This window comes from Schistocerca nitens, chromosome 11 (genome assembly GCF_023898315.1).
Source record: "Schistocerca nitens isolate TAMUIC-IGC-003100 chromosome 11, iqSchNite1.1, whole genome shotgun sequence".
NCBI classification, from domain to species: domain Eukaryota; kingdom Metazoa; phylum Arthropoda; class Insecta; order Orthoptera; family Acrididae; genus Schistocerca; species Schistocerca nitens.
This window is the reverse complement of record NC_064624.1, coordinates 47036219-47055600: the sequence shown is the minus strand read 5'-3', so window position 1 is coordinate 47055600 and position 19382 is coordinate 47036219. Positions and strand designations below refer to the sequence as shown.

Genomic DNA, 19382 nt, shown 5'->3' with positions numbered 1-19382 from the left:
ATCTGGAAGAAGTGTTCCACTGTATCTAGGAAAGATATTCCAAGTTGCTGCAAAGGAAGGCTGTCATGGTATCCATATGTAGCATTCCAAATGCACCCATGTAAACACCCCACCCCCCCACCCCAAAGAGAGTTGTTGCCATATGTGGCTTTCTTGGTATATGGAGGTCCTGATATTTTTAACGCTTTAAAATTCATCCTTTCGATTTTACTGTCTGAGTGTTTATATTGTCAGCTCAAGGACATGTTATCTGGAGCTGGTGTTCTGATTGATCACATAAGGAAAGCTCTCATGATATCTAAAGAAAGTGTTGAAAGTAACTTCAGCGAGATTGCTGACATATTTAATTGAAGTGCCGAAGTGTGCTTTGACAAAAGTTTCGGTTGTATACACAGGAGGTCTTCCAAGTTTCACTCATGCATGACTGGAATGATATCTGGAACAGGTGTTCCAAGTGGCCCCCAAGCTTTCCATGCATCTACATTTCAGCCTCAGTGTGTATGTGCGGGTAGCCAGCAGTCTCCTGGAGGACCATTAATACAGAGAACAGACAGAGAATATCTCACGGTAGGATGTGCATGAAGCTCCATCGGTATATTATGTCATAGTAAATAACATACTGAGTGTGCGAGTCTTTTTTTAGTACATCTAGAGCTAGAGGCTGTGAGGACACAATAGATTTTTAGGAAGCGTCCTGAAGTGCGAAGCAATATATGCAAAACACTTTGCGGTGTTCTCCTTTCGCGTGTGTTTGTATGGCGTGTGGCGACTTGGTGGAAACACTTCGCGGTGGATCTGTCAGTATAATGTGGTCCAAGTTACCTTTTACTATTCTCCATCAAACACAGTCGCCTGTTTATTTCGTCCTCGTGGTCCGGTACTCCGTATCACGGCTGTGGGCGAACTTATTCTTCTCGACTTAATCTCCAGACAGGGTGATGCTGTAAGACAGTGTCTCACAAACTGCAGCTACTCAATGACGAGCACGTCTTCAGCGACAATGAGCTGCATTGTTTCAACTATTCACATCAATTGTGAACATAGATCCAGTTGTCGGCAACTCACAGCTTCAAATACATCATGACCACACCGAACCTAAGTTCTAAGATTTAGTCTTCATTTGTCTTGAGCATTTTCACTGTAGTATGTCTGTTTTCTCTAGGGTCTCCATGACACCTTGAAGGTTCGCCGCAAAGGCATAAATGTGCAGCTGCAGCTACTGCAGTCACCACACCGCGACTCGCCCCTGCAGTGTTACGTCACTGCATACGTAACAACCGCACAGAGCACAGAACGGGGTATGCACAGTGAAATTTTCCCATTACATAAAATGTTTATAAAAGACACGACCATCTTTCGCCAGCGTGAGTGCCTTTAGTGGAACATAGACTATGTGATCAAAAGTATCCGGACACCTGGCTGAAAATGACTTACAAGTTCGTGGCGCCCTCCATCGGTAATGCTGGAATTCAGTAAGGTGTTGGCCCACACTTAGCCTTGATGACAGCTTCCGCTCTCGCAGACATACGTTCATTCAGGTGCTGGAAGGTTTCTTGGGGAATGGCAGCCCATTCTTCACGGAGTGCTGCACTGAGGAGAGGTATCGATGTCCGTCGGTGAGGCCAGGCTCGGCGTTGCAAAACATCCCAAAGGTGTTCTATAGGATTCAGGTCAGGACTCTGTACAGGCCAGGCCATTACAAGGATGGTATTGTCGTGTAAGCACTCCCTCACAGGCCATGCATTATGAACAGGTGCTCGATCGTGTTGGAAGATGCAGTCGCCATCCCCAAATTGCTCGTCAACAATGGGAAGCAAAAAGGTACTTAAAATATCAATACAGGTCTGCGCTGTATAGTGCCACGCAAAACAACAAGGGGTGCAAGACCCCTCCATAAAAAACCACGACCACACCATAACACTACCACCTCCCAACTTTTCGAACTTTACTGTTGGCTCTACACACGCTGGCAATGACGTTCGCCAGGCATTCGCCTTACCCACCCTCTGCCATCGGATCGCCACATTCGTGATTCGTCATTCCACAAAACGTTTTTCCAATGTACAATCGTCCAATGTTTGCTCTCCTTTCACCAAGCGAGGCATCGTTTGGCATTTTTCGGCGTGATGTGTCGCGTATGAGCAGCCGCTCAGCCATGAAATCTCGCCTACAGACGTATGACACAAGAGACACCCAATCACCTGACCACGTTCGAAGCTCAGTTCCGCAGAGCGCCCCATTCTGCTCTCTCACGATGTCTAATGACTACTGAGGTCGCTGATATGGAGTACCTGGCAGTAGGTGGCAGCACAATGCACTTAATATGAAAAACGTGTATTTGGGGTACTTTTCCACCTAGTGTAGGTTATCCTTACGAATAACCCATGTTACACTACACTGATCTTTAACTGTCGTCACGGTTGGTACAGTTAACTGACAGGTAAAAAGGTACGTAGCTTGTAGGTACAGTGCGGCGAATGACCGAAAATTCCTTGTCACCAGTAACGAAGCGACCTGACGGGTCCTTGTAAGGCCAACACACAGATCTGTGGCTTGTAAGCCTCGCATTTTGAAAAGCAGCTGCACATTTCGTACCGCATATTCACGCATGTGACAACAGTCACTTTTCTGTCTCAAAACATCTGTCTGTCTGCTGGTGTAGTACATCACTGCGGAGAAACTGCACGGTTCGTCTTGACGGGTTGTTTGAGCCTTTACTGGAGCCTGCCAACAGCTGGACGGTATAATTCGTTTCACGAGGCCTCGAGCCGTCAGACAGGGACACACTCGTCTTCCCGCCACCGCGATGACTGGCGTGCTGGTCTGCGTCGTGCAATGAGAGGAGAAAAGACTGCCCGGCCCGAACACTTTACAGTCCAAGTACAGCGTATTGTGCATGCCCGAGTTCACAAGTGTCACTGTTCAGAACTGTAGCGGTCTTTGGAGCTTCAGTTTGGTGTTTATATCGTCAAACAGAAGCAATATTACAGTTTGGCTACAGTATACGTCGAGATTCATAGCAGTTTAACTCGTCATATCATTTCTTTGGAAAATCATTATTCGCGCACGTAGACACGGTTGAAATATAAGAACCCCATGTCGGTAGGATTACTACAACGGCGAGTGTTTCACGCCTTTTCATTGGCTTAGTGGATAGACGGCACCATAGCTCAGCGCGTTCGGTCACAGGCTTAGCTGCCCTGTCTAATAATAATAAAAAAAAGAAACAATGAAACGGAGTGCGTGGATAAACGATGAACTTGAACGGGTGTCATGTGACGTCCGCCCCACACAAATTCAAAGAACAGTAACGAACAAAACGAGATCAATTAAATAAATAAATGAATGAAAGTGAATAGGTTAACAGTTTACGAACATAAAAGACGAGCGCTCCAACCTTACTGTAGTCAGTTGTCTTTTCCCTTATTTTAAATCTTAATTCGCTGCAAATTGTGCAGTTCCAAACTGTTTCAGAAGATCCCATTTTATAGTAGGCTAATTTCTAAATAGACCAATGTTCATAGTAAAAATATTGAAAATGGATGTACTTATTTCTAATTACTTCGACCACCACCTGGTGACTATGTAGTTTTCAGCTAAGAGAAACATATCAGCCGATTGGCGTACGTTATAGGTCTGCTTCAAAATGGCTGATTTGGATGTCCGCGAGCGAAAAATTGTTCTCTTAGAAAACGGTGTTGGTTCATCTGGGGTAGGACGTCGTTATCGTGTTTGATGCTTCCACAGCATGGAAATGGATTAGATTTAGAGATAACGGTGTGGTAGCGAGACGCCCAATACCCAGAAGATCACGAGTCTCTACATGGAGACAGGATGAAGAATTGGTCAGGGCGGCCCACACTGCTCCTTTGTCAATCAACTGGGAACTAGGGAGAGGCATATATTTCCTGGCGCTAACGAGAACTGCTCTCATAATATTAAAGGATCGTGCAAACAGGTTCTGCGGTATTCGTATCAAAGAAACTTTGTCCGGCGAACAGGTAGTGGATAGACTAGAGTTCGTAGGAAGATGTCGATTGGGGGAAAGTCATTTTTTCTGATGAGTGCACAACTGATCCTCTAGCAGAGGTCCCTCTATTGATCACTGCACAGATGGGCAACCATGTGAAACGCGCTTCAAGGCCACACGCGCTAGAAGTGGACGCGTAAGTGTGAAATGTGGGGTCTGCACGTCTTGTGTGGGTGCACCACGAGAGAGCTGCTGCTGTCGTAAGAAATCGCACCCCAGACCATAGCAGCTGGTGTAGGTCGAGCGTGTCTAGCGAGCAGACACTGGTTGCAGGCCTTCAGTTGGGGTCCTTCTAAATAGTGCACGGGACCATCAGCACCGAGGCAAAGCGGGCTTTCAGCACAAAACACAGAATACCTCCAGTCCACCCTCCAACGAGTCCAATGAATTTGCAGATGGCCGTGGTTTGGGGTCAGTGGGGTGCCCCCAACAGGGCGTCGGGCTCGGAGTTGTCCTCGAAGAACTCAATTTGTAGCAGTTCGTTATCTCACTGTGGTGTAAAACGCTGTTCGAATGCCGTTGCTGTAAGATGCTCCAGAGCCATACGCTGAATACGACGGTCCTCCCTGTCGGTAGTGCCACGTGGCCTTCCAGAGTTCAGTCTGTACACTCTCGTCACTACTGCTGCCAGCAATTGTCTACAGTGGCAACATTTCTGCCGAGTCATTCTGCAGTAGCGTAGAAGTAACATCAAGTTTCTGGTAGCCCCACCACACGACGCCGTTCAAGTTCAGTTACCTGTTGATCATGGCTTATTCATCGTCTCAAAGGCATTCTTGACTGACATTTAATCACTGCGCCCGACCTCAAAGGTAACTAATGATCACGACCGTTACAGCGAGTATAAAAAGAAAACCTGATCTGCGTCCCCACAGTGGCGCTACCAACGCCACTCCTATTCGGCTGGCGCGAAATCTCAATAGGCGTCACCTCTGAGACGTAGAGACACGCCTGTAAACTTTCGTTTGTCTCGTACAACTCTTCCTTGGTATGGGGATTTTTCTTTCTGTCATTGTAGTGCATGTACATTGACTTGTGATACTGAAATGGACCCACTCATCTGACCTCGTTCTGTAACATCGTGAGATCGCTGCCGCGTTTGCACAGTTACGCTGTATCTACGTGACAGGACATTACGTGGCTTTTCTAGTAATGGGCAATTAGGTTTCTGTCTGTGATACATTTTGCAGTGGCGACTACCGTGAGGAATCTTGGGTGTTTGTTTTCGCTTTGAGTATGCTGATCAGTATCTAATCGTTCTTCAGTCACCCAAGTCTTAGCTTACTTCATTGTTCTTTCACTCGTAAAACCATGTTTGAGGCATCAGTTCTAATATGTGGCTATTTGCTTTTGTCCATTGTCTCACACGGTAGTGCAGACGCGTATGGTCCATTGAATTGTATTTGCAGATGAAATATGTTATCTTGTGGCACAATACTGGTGATTATATTGCGTTTCAGCATAACTATGATTTTTTAGAAGCCGGTTTTCACCCTACTCCTGGTTTTTGTTTAAATTAACCTTCCATGATTTTCACACTCGAGACCCACATTCTCCAAACAACCTCATTCATTTAAATTGTATTTAAAGGTGTACCTAGGTAGCCACCCCTAAGTGACGATTGCAGATTTATTAAATAAAATTTTTAGCTATACAAATGTCTGTGTGAGTGTTGAATTTCGATACATGTACTAGCGTGTTAGGAAGAAAGCGGAGGAGAGCGAATCAGTTCGGTACTTCCTTTTCACCCGGCCAACCTCAAGCTGGAATCACTTAACTTGCGCATGACCATTCAGACAAAGCATTATGCAACTGTCTAAAACATAATGAAATAGTTTAATAATGACACAGTGCTTTGTCACATGATGTAAACCCATAATTATGTCATATATTTTGACTTTTAACATATGTTGATTACTTTCCACAGATATCCACTATCTACGAATTTTCAAAAGCCGACTGTATAAAAAGATCACGATTGACCGTCGTCAGTCGCCTGCGGTGTATCTGGCTGAGCTTCATGATGCGCCGCAGCTGTCCGCAGCTGTGTTCGCTAAGCCTCGAGTAGTGGTGAAGACGACAGACTTGAGTGTTTATACATCGAATTACACCGCAGAGGCAAATAAACTGGTACACCTGTCAAGTATAGTGTAGGGTCCCCGAGCGCACGCAGAAGTGCCACTACTCGACGTGGCATGGACTCGACTAATGTGTGAAGTAGTGCTGGAGGGAACTGACACCATTCATCTTGCAAGGGTGTCCCTAAATCGCAAGAGTACGAGGGGATGAAGATCTCTTCGGAACAGCACGTTGCATCTGACATATGCTCAATAATGTTCAAGTCTGGGGAGATTGGTGGCCAGCAGAAGTGTTTAAACTCAGAACAGAGTTCATGGAGCCACTCTGTAGCAATCCTGGACGTGCGGGGTGTCGCATTGTCCTACTGGAATTGACCAAGTCCGTCAGAATGCACAATGGACACGAATGGATGCAGATGATCAGACAGGACGCTTACCTACGTGTCACATGTCAGAGTCAGATATAGACGTATCAGGGGTCACATATCACTACGACAACGCACGCCTCACACCATTACAAAGCCTCTACCGCCTTGAACAGTCCGCTGCTGACATACAGGGACTATGGATTCATGAGGGTGTCTCCACACCCGTACACGTCCTTACGCTCGGTACAATTTGAAACGAGACTCGTTATACCAGGCAACACGTCTCCAGTCATCAACCATCCAATTTCGGTGTTCACGAGCCCAGGTGAGGAGTAAAGCTTTGTGTCGTGCAATCATCAAGGGTACACGAGTGGACCTTCGGCTCCAAAAGCCAATATCGATGATGTTTCGGTAAATGGTTCGTACGCTGACATTTGTTGATGGCGCAGAACTGAATGATTCTCTTCAGGCGTTGTTGGTCTTGTTCCTGCAGGATCTTTTCCCGGCCCTAGTGATGTCGGAGATCTGATGTTTTGCATCATTCCTGTTATTCACGGTACACTCATCGCTAACATGGAGATGCTGTTCCCCACCGCTCGTGCGCCGACTGTAGCACCTCCTTCAGCCTCACTCAAATCTTTATAATCTGCTACTATAGCAGCAGTAACCGATCTTACAACTGCGCCAGGGGGCGAGGAACCTAGCGTGGACACACCTTCGAGTACCCCAGCGGGTGGACGAGTGCGTCGGCGCTGCCAACAGAAACTGAGTCACATTCTTTTCGGAAATCGAGAAATACTGTATCCACCTGCCTGCCTTGATTCTAAGCTTTCAGTGTACCATATGAGAAAAACGCAGGTTGAGTTTCACATGATCGATATCTTCGGAATCTAGGCTCGGTTACACTGAGTACGTCATTCTATTCGAGATGCCTCATTATATTTGAGCTCAGAATATGTTCTGAGATTGTACAACAAATCGACATCAATGATACTGGACGGTAGTTTTGTGGATCACTTCTACTGCCCTTCTTGTAGACTGGTGGGTCACACCAGTCTACAAGAAGGGCAGTAGAAGTGCTTTTCTCCCAGAACTGGGCACGGTGTTTTGTTGAAGGAACCTATGATAGATTGTTGTCAAAACAGGGTGTAACTCAGCCGCAAATTCAATATAGAATCTGACAGCCACTGCGTCGGGCTCTGGAGCTGTGTTCAGTTTTAACGATTTCCGCTGTACTATCATCATCATCATTTGTGGTGGTCAGACACAGAGCACTGACAGCTTGTAGTCTTCCAGTATCTGCCAATTCAGAAGTGAGGAGTCCTCCAAGCAAATGATTTACATGCAGTAAGCTTGGTGTACATATTTTAACTTGTTGTGTTTTGAGTGTTGATGTGGAGTGCAGGTGAAGCAAGTGTCGCTCGGAACAGAAGTGATGCAAAAGAAGCATGTTATGTAGTAAGTGTCTACCCTCAGCATGGATACTAACCTTTTTTTTATGATAACGGCTTTTAGATAGCAATCACGATACACTGAGAACTGCTTCCTGCTTCATAAAGAAAGTTTGCTAGAAATGAAGAGTATCAACTATTTGACTCGTCAGTTTATGGTTCCATAAAATACTTAGAGGAACTCTATATCATTTACCTTTCGTCATTTTAAAAGTAAAAGTGTTCAAATCAAATTATTTTTCATTCTGAAGTTTCATTAGGCGCTTGTGGAAATGTGAGAGCGGGGGAACTGGCAGATCGAATGGTAGAGAGTGGGACAATAGCTAATATCCGACTGCGCTTATGGGTAATCGTCTCAAGAATGTTGGAGCCACTGATGTAGGTAATGAATCAGCTCAGCGTATCTTTGAATTTGGATTTGTAAAGTTCGAATTGATGTAGTGGTACTGTAACACTTTTCTAGTATCATTTGATGTCTTGTGACGTGATCTGATGAAGCAAGGAATCTGGTGTGTTTTCCAGAATTTATTAACACTGAATATACTGTGGGAAGAAATTTTCATCTGTGATTTCAAATTTGTGGAGATAATTTTTTCCATTTTTTTTGTTTGTTTATTTGCTGGACAGCTACGATAGGACAAGATTTAATTTGCGTGGAAACTCATTGTAAATTCTGAATTGCTTCTGGACAAGTTCAGTGGTTTTGACGCTTTACAGCTAAGTGAATTAATACATTTTATTTCGTATTGTCAGTGATGTGTGATTACTCACATTGGCTATTCTGGCTTTCTGTTAGGATTACCTTGCCAGGGGCCTGATTAACAATATCATGTGACATACATGAATTTCTTTGACATACAATCCATTTTAAATTCTACTTTGATCTGTTGTGTCAAGGGACGGGTGGCTGAAATGTTTCTTGGTAGTGCTGCTGTGACTTGAATATTAGATGGTCGCACATTAATGTTTCAGTATATGTCTTGACTCCTCCATGAATATGCAATATATGTACTCTAGCACATCTTCAACATTCAGTTGCAGCTCCGGTATTAGGAGTTATATTGGAATTACATCACAGAAAGTTCTTGTACTTTTGAAAAGAGTGTGTGTCAACTAGTTGACAGTTATCATCATCTGTTTGACTGCTATAAAATAGCACAAGTGAATTACAAGTTCATTCAGTTAGTTCAGCAGGTAAAAGATTTTGTTTAGTGGCTAGGGGGAGTATGAAGACATGGTATTACACTATTTTAATGAGCTGACGTTTAGTGGTAATATTTGAATAAAGTAAGGTTTTTGTGTGTATTCACGTTCTCTCGACTGGATGTGTTAAAAAAGAGGCGTTTTCACATATGTTTGCTATAGTGTGGATCCTGTCTGGTACTGTCTGCAATCTGAAAGTTGAATTTGCATATATCTTCTCTGAGGACGTTGACTTTCAATTGAAGTGAGACTGCATGGCAGATGTTTGGGAATACCCTATGCATAGACCTGAAGACCAAGCAGTACGCATTAAGCAAGAGATGAGGAATGAACATGAGTCAGGGTTCTTTATAGTAAGAAAACAAATTAATGTAACTGAAGAAAGGCAGAGTAAACTAAAGGAGGTAGCTTTAGGTGATTAGTCAGTTCTACTAAATTTAAAAGAGTGAGAGAATGTAAGGAAAGTCATGAGCAATTCATATGTACTATAAAAATCTGAGTATCTATGTAGGATCCACATCTCCTCCTTAACCACTGACCAGATTTCAGCCTATCTTATATCTGGAAAGATCCTTTATGGCGATAAAAATCACCTACCTATGAAATGTGTGAATATCAGACTATATTCATTCGGTACTTGAGAATGGCTAAGAGAAGCCTACTAGCACCAAAAACAGGTCTTACGTTGCGGACGAAATTAGTGAGAGTGTACCTTCGCAGCAAAGCATTATGTGGTAGTGGAACAAGGACTGTGGGAAAGCCAAAAAAGAAGAGCATCAAAGCATTTGAGATGTGGTGTTACGTTGAAAATTAGGTGGGCTGATAGGATAAGGAATGAGGAGGTTCTCCAGAGAATCAGCGAGAGAAGGAATATATGGAAAACGCCAACAAGAAGGGACAGGATGGTAGGACATCTATTAAGACATCAGGGAATAAGTAGCATGGTACTGTAGGGAGACTTGTAGTAGTTAAGAACTGTAGAGACAAAGACATTAGAATACACCCAGCAAATAATTGAGGACATAAATTGCAATTGCTACTGTTGGCACAGGAGAGGAATTCGAGACGGGTCACATTAAACCACTGAGAAGACTGATGACTCAAAAGAAAAGAAAACTTGAGAATAAGAACACTTAAGTATCTCGAACAAATTTTTCTCAAAATTTCAAACCATTGCGATACGTTATCTCACTCACAACCCCACAAAATGTTGAAAGGGAAAAGAAACTGCATCCTTTACCACAGCTCCACTGTTCATACAGTAAAACCGCGGCATGAAGCATTACGTTGTGATTTATTACTTCTTTACTATAAACTGTATTCACGAAACATTTTTTCAGGCAATATTTACTTACGCCGTTGAATGTGCTTACGAAATTATGCTATTGTGAGAAAGATAGTTCGGGGATATAACGTAAGAAATATTGAGATGGGTGAAAATGAAACCGCAGGGTGAAACTCACTAGTAAAACTGTGTGTGAAATTTGCTGATTGTATGTGAAATATGAGCGACATGAGCGTACGCTGCCAAAGCTGCGGGTAGGAAGCTCCTCCTAAATCTCTGGACAAATTCCAACCGAACATGGACACACATTACTTACTATGTGGAGAGAAATAGTTTACAGGTAAGAACGAACTACCTCCTTTTGAGGGAGGGACAATAACGTTGAGGCAGAAGGGGGAGAAAAAGAGATGGACAAACAGGGAAAGGAGATGATGGACACAGAAAAGGGAGATGAGGAGCTGGGCAGAGTGAGGATGTGTAGGAAATGAGTGAAAGGTGGGAGGAAGGGGTGGACAGAGGCGAGAGCAGACGATGGACAGAGAAAGGAAAGAGGAGGAGATGGACTTAGAAGGTCGTGAGGGGCAGATGAAGAAAGAGATTCGCTTACAGCGTTAGAGGAGGAGATGGACAGAGGATAAAGAGCAGATGGACAGAGGTGGTATGAGCATATGGACCGTGAGAAGGGGAGGATGAGGTAGATGGGCAGAGGGACAAGATAGTGGACAGAGAGTGCGGAAGGATTACATACTTACCTGGAAAACTCCGAGCACTCAGCTATTCGTTAAAGAAAATTTCTCTTGATGTTTGTGTTTGATGATGACATTTCGCTGTAAATTACACTCTTCTCAAACAGAAACCAGTGCTTTTGGAAATATATATACTGACAGAAAAAAATCGCAGCACCCAATAACGATTAATGTAGATTAACGGGAGTGCGGGATTTCACTCGTTCACTTGCTAAGGTTACATTGCAAGATGACAGGTTACCGTGCTCGGACCTCTCCTCGAAACAACTCCTTTGTAACAGTTTTTTGTGTCATTGTGGTAGCAACTGCTGCTGAAATTGTTATTGTAGATGCAGTACGATGCGCCAGAGATATACTCTGGACACGAAGTTCTTCTCCCTTGGTAGTGCCACATGGCAATCCGGAGCATTGTCTTCTTGCGACTGTACATTCTCGTGACCATCGCTACCAGAAGTCATGTACACTGGCGACATTCCTGCCAAGTCTTTCTGCAATGTCACAGAAGGAACATCCAGCTTCTCGTAGCCCTCTTGCACGACCTCATTTAAACTCAGTGATGTGTTGATCGTGGCGTCTTTGTCATCTTAAAAACTTTTTTGACTAACATCAACTGACCTCGTCCAGTCTCAAAGGTAAGTAACTCTCACGGCCGTGAGCGGATGCAAACCTGTTTTGCATCCTGATAGTGATACTACTAGAGCCGCTGTCATGTGACTATTGCGAAATTTGAACAGATACATTTTTCATATGTAGAAACACGACTATCAACTCCTTCTTGGTGCTGCGATATTTTTCCAGCAGTGTATTTCAGCGGTGGTTAACTAATATGCAAGGGACGACCAGAAACTAAGTTTAAAAAGCCTTATATCTCGTACAGACAATGATGCCAACTCATAGTAAATACGGCAGCTTGTTTTTCGACATTGTCTCCACATCGGTTTAGGGGATTGTCATTTCATGGGATGAGTTTTCATCCTCCTAGGTGCTCCTTCAGATACGGAAAAAGGCGAAAGTCGCTTGACGCGAGCTGTGTCAAAATCTGTAGAAGCCGTGCTGGGTCGCCTACAGCGGTCCTCGTCGGTGACATTTCCTCTACTGGCCGCAGACTTCCGACATCTTTCCACTGACGAGAAATAACAATCTTTCCATAAACCCGTACCCGCTGCCACTGGATCTCAGACGCGGTAAAATGTTTCGGCCGCAGATATCGAATAACTGAGCGGATTCTTCGCCTGGCCAGTTTTCCAAACGAGTCGCCATTCGTGTTTACCTAAAACTTGCGTTGTATGTGGCAGGCGGCTGAAACTCTGCCCATTTGTCAACAGCACGTATCAGAATTGCCTTGCACTACTAATTTCTCTACAGGTACATCGACCTCGTAACCTCAGTGTGAGTAGCCAGTGTAGCAAATAGTAGAGGGGGACTCAAAAAACGGCAAATTTTGGAATGGAGGCTAATGCATCAACACAGTTCACAATTAGTTTACACATATTTATTTATATCGATTTACAGTACAGAGAATTCCATGCAACTTGTAGCAATGGAACTTTAAATTCACTTTCAGTGTGTACTGAACAGTCGAAGGATACAACTGTTGACAGACTGTGTGAGCACTTTGGGTTCTTGCGAAAGCATTTCGCACAGCCTCAATATTGTCTCCCATATGTATTTGGAGTATCCCTGCAGACTGCTTCTTCAATGTAGAACCCGTGGCTTCAGAATTACGGACACAGGTGCTGACTTCATGCCCCAAAAAAACACGATCACGCTGACCGGTGTTAAAATGACGCCTCCATACATACATTCGTGTAATAGGATTTTGCCATAATGGCGTGCTGCACCTAGTTCCATTGTTCCATTTCTACTCTTTGCTGTGAGCAGCATTCTACACCGACCAGCCAGAACATTGTGACCAGCTACCTGACAGCCGGTATGTCCGCCCATGGTGTGGGTAACAGCCGAGATGCGTCGTGGCATGGAAGCTATGACGCGTTGGTGGATCGCTGAAGGGAGTTTGTAACACATCAGCACACACAAGTCACATAATTCCCGTAAGTTCCGGGGAGGTGACGATGAACTCTGACGCCACGTTCAGTCACTTCCCACATGTGTTCAATGGGGTTCATAGCTGGCGAGTTGGAGACCAGCACACCAACTGGATCTCGTAACCGTGTTCGCTAAACCACTCCAATACACATCTTGCTTTGTGACGTGGCACATTGTCTTGTTGAAAAATGCCATTGTTGTCGGGAAACATGATTGTCATAAAGGGATGTACATGGTCTGCAACCAGTGTACAATACTCTTGGTCCTCATGGTGCCTTACCAGAGCTCCACTGGACACATGGATGCACACATGAATGCTACAGAAGCATAATGAGGACGCTGCCAGATTCCCTCCATCACGAAGTACGGGTGTCAAGGAGCTGTTGGCCTGGAAGACGACGGAATCGTCGCATCCCATCGGCATGATAAAGAAGGTATGGGAACTCATCAGACCGTACAGTGCTCTGCCACTGCGCCAACGTCCAGTGCTGATGGTGACGCGCCCATCTGAGTCTTAGTTGCCGATGCCGTGGTGTTACCACTGGTACATGCACGGGTCCTCGGCTGCAGAGGCCCACTGTTAGGAGTGTTTGGTGCACTGAGTGTTAAGACACAGCTGTCCTGCCCTGCATTAAAGTCTGATGTTGGATCCACCACAGTTGGCCACCTGTCCTGTTTTTACCAGTCTGTCCTGCCTATGACGTCCGACATCTGTAGTGAGTGGTGGTCCCACAACCGCATGACGTCTGGACGCGGTTTCACCTCACCACGTGTTGAAGTCAGTCACTACAGCGCTCCTCAAACGCTCGAAAAGTCGTGCAGTTTACGAAATGTTCGTGCAGAACCTCCAGGCCATCAAAATTTGCCCTCGGTCAAAGTCAGGTAGATAGCATCCCTCCCCATTCTACAGGTGGACAGCACGATTACTGACACTACATGCACCGAGCGTATGTCTGGCTAGCAATCATTCCTCGCCAGGTGACACGGCTACTGCCTGGATGGCTTTATACAGATAGTAGGTCCATGGTCATAATGTTCTGGCTTATCAATGTATCCGGCGGCCACCTACCTTGCAGCACTGCCGCAACACATTCCAAAATTTGCCATTCTTTTGAGTTACACTGTATGTGAGAGACATACAGTGCTCGAGGTTAGCATTAGATAGCATTCTGTAGGGTCTGGGGACGAGTGCTCACACTCATTCAGACTTGTAACCTTGAAAGATGACCCTCATACCTGAGTAGCAAGTACTGCTTGCGGAACGTACACAACTTGCAGTTTGGTGGTAAGTAACTTCCGCGAGGGGCTGGGAGACCAGTGCTAGCTCATGTTCAAACCTAAAAGGTCACCCTCGTAGGAGAGTAGTTTAGTGTAACGTGGGTTATGAGTGAGAATGACCAATGTTCCACTGCAGACGCTCACGCTGGCGGATAATGGACGTGTCTTTTATCAACGATTTATGGACTGGCAAAAACTCACTGTGCATCTATCCCGATGTGCAATCCATGCAGATGTGGCCCCTGCAGTGGCGTAACACAGCAGGGCAAGGCGCGTTACCACCTGCTGGAGGTGCACGTTCATGTCTTGGTGACGTCACTTGAAGTTGTCATGAACACCTTAGAGTAGACAGACATACTGCAATATAAACACTCAAGACAAATAAAGAATGTAAATCTTACATCACAAGTTGAATTCGGTGTATTTGTATGCTGCATGATGTATTTGAAACTATGAGTTATTTATTGGATCTGTCTTCACAACTGATATAAATAGTTGAAGCAATACAGCAGATTGTCGTTGAAGACCTGTTCATCATTTAGTAGCTGGAAATAGCGAGACGCTCTCTTACAGGATCACCCAGTCAGGAGAAGAAGTCGAAAAGAATAACTTTACGCTTGGCCGTGGTATAGAGTAGCCAGACCGCTAGAACAAAACAGACAGGCGACTGTATTTGAAGAACAGCAGTGGAAGGTAACTCGGACCACATCAGACTGACAGATCCGCTACGCAGTGTTGGCTGATCATGGTGTTACAGGCAAGTAGCCGTACTCACACGCGAGATGGAAACACTGCAGCAGCAAGCGCAGGTTGCTGACCCACGGCGCTCTCGCCCAGGTAGCAGGTGTCTCCTGCCAGAGCCTGGAGCACGAGTACTCACGCTTGTTCATGCAGGCCCTGTAGAAGTCGCGCGCCAGCTGCAGGCTCCGTGGGACGACAGCTTCGGTCAGCTCCTCTTCTATGGCGTTGCGCAGCTTCTCCAGCAGGTGGTCGGTGAGAGCTGAGATGGTGTCCACCGACGACTTGTCATCCGGGATGTTGGTGGTGCGCACGTAGTTGCCACACGCGTACTGGTAGAAGTCATCACAGGGGTCCGCCGACGGGTCCAGTTTGCTCAGCACCTCAGACGCTGTCCGGGCAAACACCACACCAGAAATCACTCACTGACCCTGCAGACAGAACTCCAGACTGGAGCAGTGATAGTTCTAAAGATGGCCATTTCCCTGAGGGGAAACATACGACATGTAAATATTACACTATTTAATAATTAGTGAAGTGTCTTTATGCCTGTTCTACATTGTATCAAAATACTCACTGGTACTTTATATGTCTATATCGTAACCACGGGTAAGGCCTTAATTTTCACTGCTAGTCCTGCTCATGGAAGATTATCATTTGACAGTTGCCTTTGTCTGTGGAGATTGCTTGGACACACACCAAAAAAGTTTCTGTGGCATGTACGAGGGAGTGATGAAAAGTAATGCCTCAGAATTTCTTACATGAAAACCGTTAAAGCTTTTTAAATTAAACAAACGTTACTGACATTCTACATCTCTGTCCTTCATGTCTGCATATTTGAAGCCCTCTGTCGCTAGAGGTCTCCAAGCCGTAGCGTGCAACATGGCGGTGTGTGATATAACTACGCAGGTGCGTGAGAAACGGCGCAGCAATCGATTTCCGAATTCCAGCAGCTCGTCCACACATGTGCAGCGCCCTCTCCTTCAGATAGTCAGTGTCAGACCACATACGAGCACTGCGACACCTTGGGCCCACCGTCATTGGTCGTTCTGCATACAGTCCTGTCTTGGCTCAATTTGATTTTCATCTGCTTCCAAAATGTAAAGTGAATGTCCTAGGACTTTATTTTGATAGTTACGAAGTGATGCAAGCAGACGTGAGGTTGTGGCTCTGTCAACAAAATGAAACATTCTACAGTGACAGAATCAACAGACTGGTCTTTCATTGAGAGAGATGTGTTCATCGGGAGGGTGACTATGCTGAGAGATAAATATGTAGCAGTGAAGAATAAAGGGGCTGAATGCTAATAACGTTTGCCTTTTAGGGTTTTCACACGAGAAATTCAAAGCATTGCTTCCAACACGCACTTGTAATTCTGTATATAATTTTGTGATGTAATGCTGTCTTTCTGTATCTGTCACACACACACACACACAGACACAAAGCTTCCTGTCCTTCACACAAACGCAAGCTTTCTCTGCCTCTGTCACCCCCGCCCCTCCCCCCCCCCTCCCCCTGCACACATACACAAGAAATTTCCCTTCTTTCTGTCACAATGTCACTCCCACATGCTCTTTCTCCTCACAAACGTTGCATCTACTATGTGATGAGGTCACTTTTGTCGCCAGGTACTTTCCTGTTTTCTTTCTGGGCACATTTACATCTGTAGGCAGATGCTGAAGAGAGCAAGAGTACTAACCTGCTTGGATGCATCCCTGTGTCAGGCAGAGGTCCTCCTGGCTCTGATTGGTGGATTGGGATACTACCACCTGACTGGCTCCTGCAAACATGTTCCTTCTGTACTGAAACCCAAGTGCCATCAGCAGCTACTAACGACAACCGGCTAGCTAGTGCAAGCGTTAGCAAAGCTTAATGCCGCAAGCTGCAAGCCACAGGCTGGGTACAGGCAGCGATGCACAGGCTGCTGACAGTCTCTGGTCCGACCACAAGACTGTAACGTCAGCTCTCAGAAGCAGGCAGATGCAACAGCTGCAAGGGACTGCAAACGTGGAAGTGCCACGTAATCACACACAGGCTCAGTCCATAAGTAGGAAGCAAGGTTAGGTTTTACTGGAGAATCGAATTGTGGCGTAATGAACAGTTTTGGGACGACATTGAGGAGCTCCAAGCAAATGGAACACGGTGTTTTATTCTTAATGGAGATATCTTCAGATGTGAAAGTAGCTTTGGGCATACTGAAAGGGAGTGCTTTGGGACCATTATTGTTCACACTACATCTAAATAACCTAGTGAATACCGTTGGAGAGTCCACGGTGCTCTCTGCAGATGATGAGACTGCACATAGAGAAATTTTAGCTGTCTAAAATTGGAAAGGAACTGAGGAAGGCCTGCAGAGGATCGATGGTTGGAGCAGAGATTGGCACTTGACACTGAACATCAACAGATATAATTTATTGCACATAAATATGCCGAAAACCCGTTGTTGTGTGGTTGCACGATTGCTGAACAATCACTGGAAGCAGTTCCATCCATTAAGCATCCAGGAATGTGTGTATGGTGCAATTTAAAGTGCAACGACCCTCCAGGTCTAATCAGGTAGAGATTGGAGATGAAGCTTGAATTTGGGAGCCATGGGGAAGGAGGTCAGCCACGCCCTTTCTCAGGAGGCATCCTGGTATTGAGCTTAAACGATTTTGTGAAACTGTAGAAAACCTAATTGTAGAGGGGAGGAAGAGAATCTGAACCAGCATGCGATTCATGTCTTAGCTCAATTTCCAGTTCACAGAAATGTGGTGGTGTGGGATTTTACAAAGCTACTAACATGGCAGCTGCTCATAACGGCTTTGTCTCAGGAATTCACCTGTCAGTGCATCGTCATTCCACAATAGCAGAGAATGCAATGAAACCTTAATAGCACAGCGATACAGTAAATTGTAAATAAGGCAGCAACTTCTCTGTCAAACAGCACAGAGAGCCAATATTGCAAACCATTGGTAACACAGGGATCGCAGCCAATTGCAAGCATGCCAGAAATTCCAGTGTCAGTGCATAGCTATTCCACAGCACCACACTGAAGCAAAATTGCAAATATTTGCACACACAGTGATTGTAGTTGATGGCATGTAACCCAGCGATTCTGTTCACAGTGCATATTCATTTCACAGCAGCATGAAGAGACAATTACTTTTGAATACATTACAGGAGTGGCAGTGATCAATGTCTTACAAATATTTACTATTAAAAACAGTCTTGATCATGATTTATTTATCAAGGTGACCGGTTTCGACCACTACTGTGGTCATCTTCAGACCTACAAGTTGTATACAAACCTTTAATTAGAGGGCTACATGCATTAAAGAAAATACATAAAGTTATAAAGCTATAAAACGATGATTTACCATTGAGTAGGAACCTCTTTCTGCTGGAGAATCACTACTGCAGAAACCAGTGCACGTCTTACTATATATAATGGAGGCTCCGCCCACTTCTGATGGCATGATGTCATTACTAACCAATGAGTTATGAGTCGAATAACAATTTAAAATTTCTTAGTTAAAAGAACATTGTCAGTAATTAAAAATAAATACACACAAAACTTAGCTTATTACACAGCTATTGTCAATAAAGAAGCGTTAAAAATATTTGAATATGTAGGATAAATGAACTTCGGTTTGGCAGTACATGGGTTGCCCTCTCAAGTCGAACTTCATAGACAATGTTTCATATATATGGATAACTACTTCGTATCGTATTTGTGCAGCATGTAGTATACATTTAAGCTAAAGATTATTACAGCCTACTCATTGAAAATCGTTTCAATAAAGATATGTTGCTGCTCAATAATACATCGTCTCACGTGACAGTCTTCGCCATTCCACTTTCGCAACAACTTCGTTAGAAAGAAGACTGCTGCCACATCTTTGCACTGGTGTTTGTCCTCACCATGGCAACCACTAGTTCGCCTATCGACTTTACAACAACTTCAGTGGAAAGAAGCCTGCTGCCTCATCTTTGGAACGGCGTCCAACTTCACCATGGCAACCAGTGGTTCCAAATAGTTCACTAACAGGCATTGAGAGGGCAACCCATGTACTGCCAAACCGAAGTTCATTTATCCTACATATTTAAATATTTTAACGCTTCTTAATTGACCATAGCTGTTTAATAAGCTAAGTTTTGTGTGTATTTATTTTTAATT

General features: G+C 44.7%; 1 protein-coding gene across 4 annotated transcripts in view; it reads right to left on the bottom strand.

Annotated features, from left to right (window-relative positions):
• LOC126212971 (neprilysin-2-like) overlaps nt 1–19382 on the bottom strand; it is a 245010-nt gene that overhangs the window by 102561 nt on the left and 123067 nt on the right. For all 4 annotated transcript variants that reach the window (XM_049940505.1, XM_049940504.1, XM_049940502.1 and 1 more), the window contains 2 exons: nt 16923–17003; nt 15366–15614 (listed from right to left, as the gene is read on the bottom strand). In XM_049940505.1, the coding sequence (XP_049796462.1) occupies nt 15366–15614; nt 16923–17003 (330 nt within the window). The remainder of the gene's footprint in view (nt 1–15365; nt 15615–16922; nt 17004–19382) is intronic.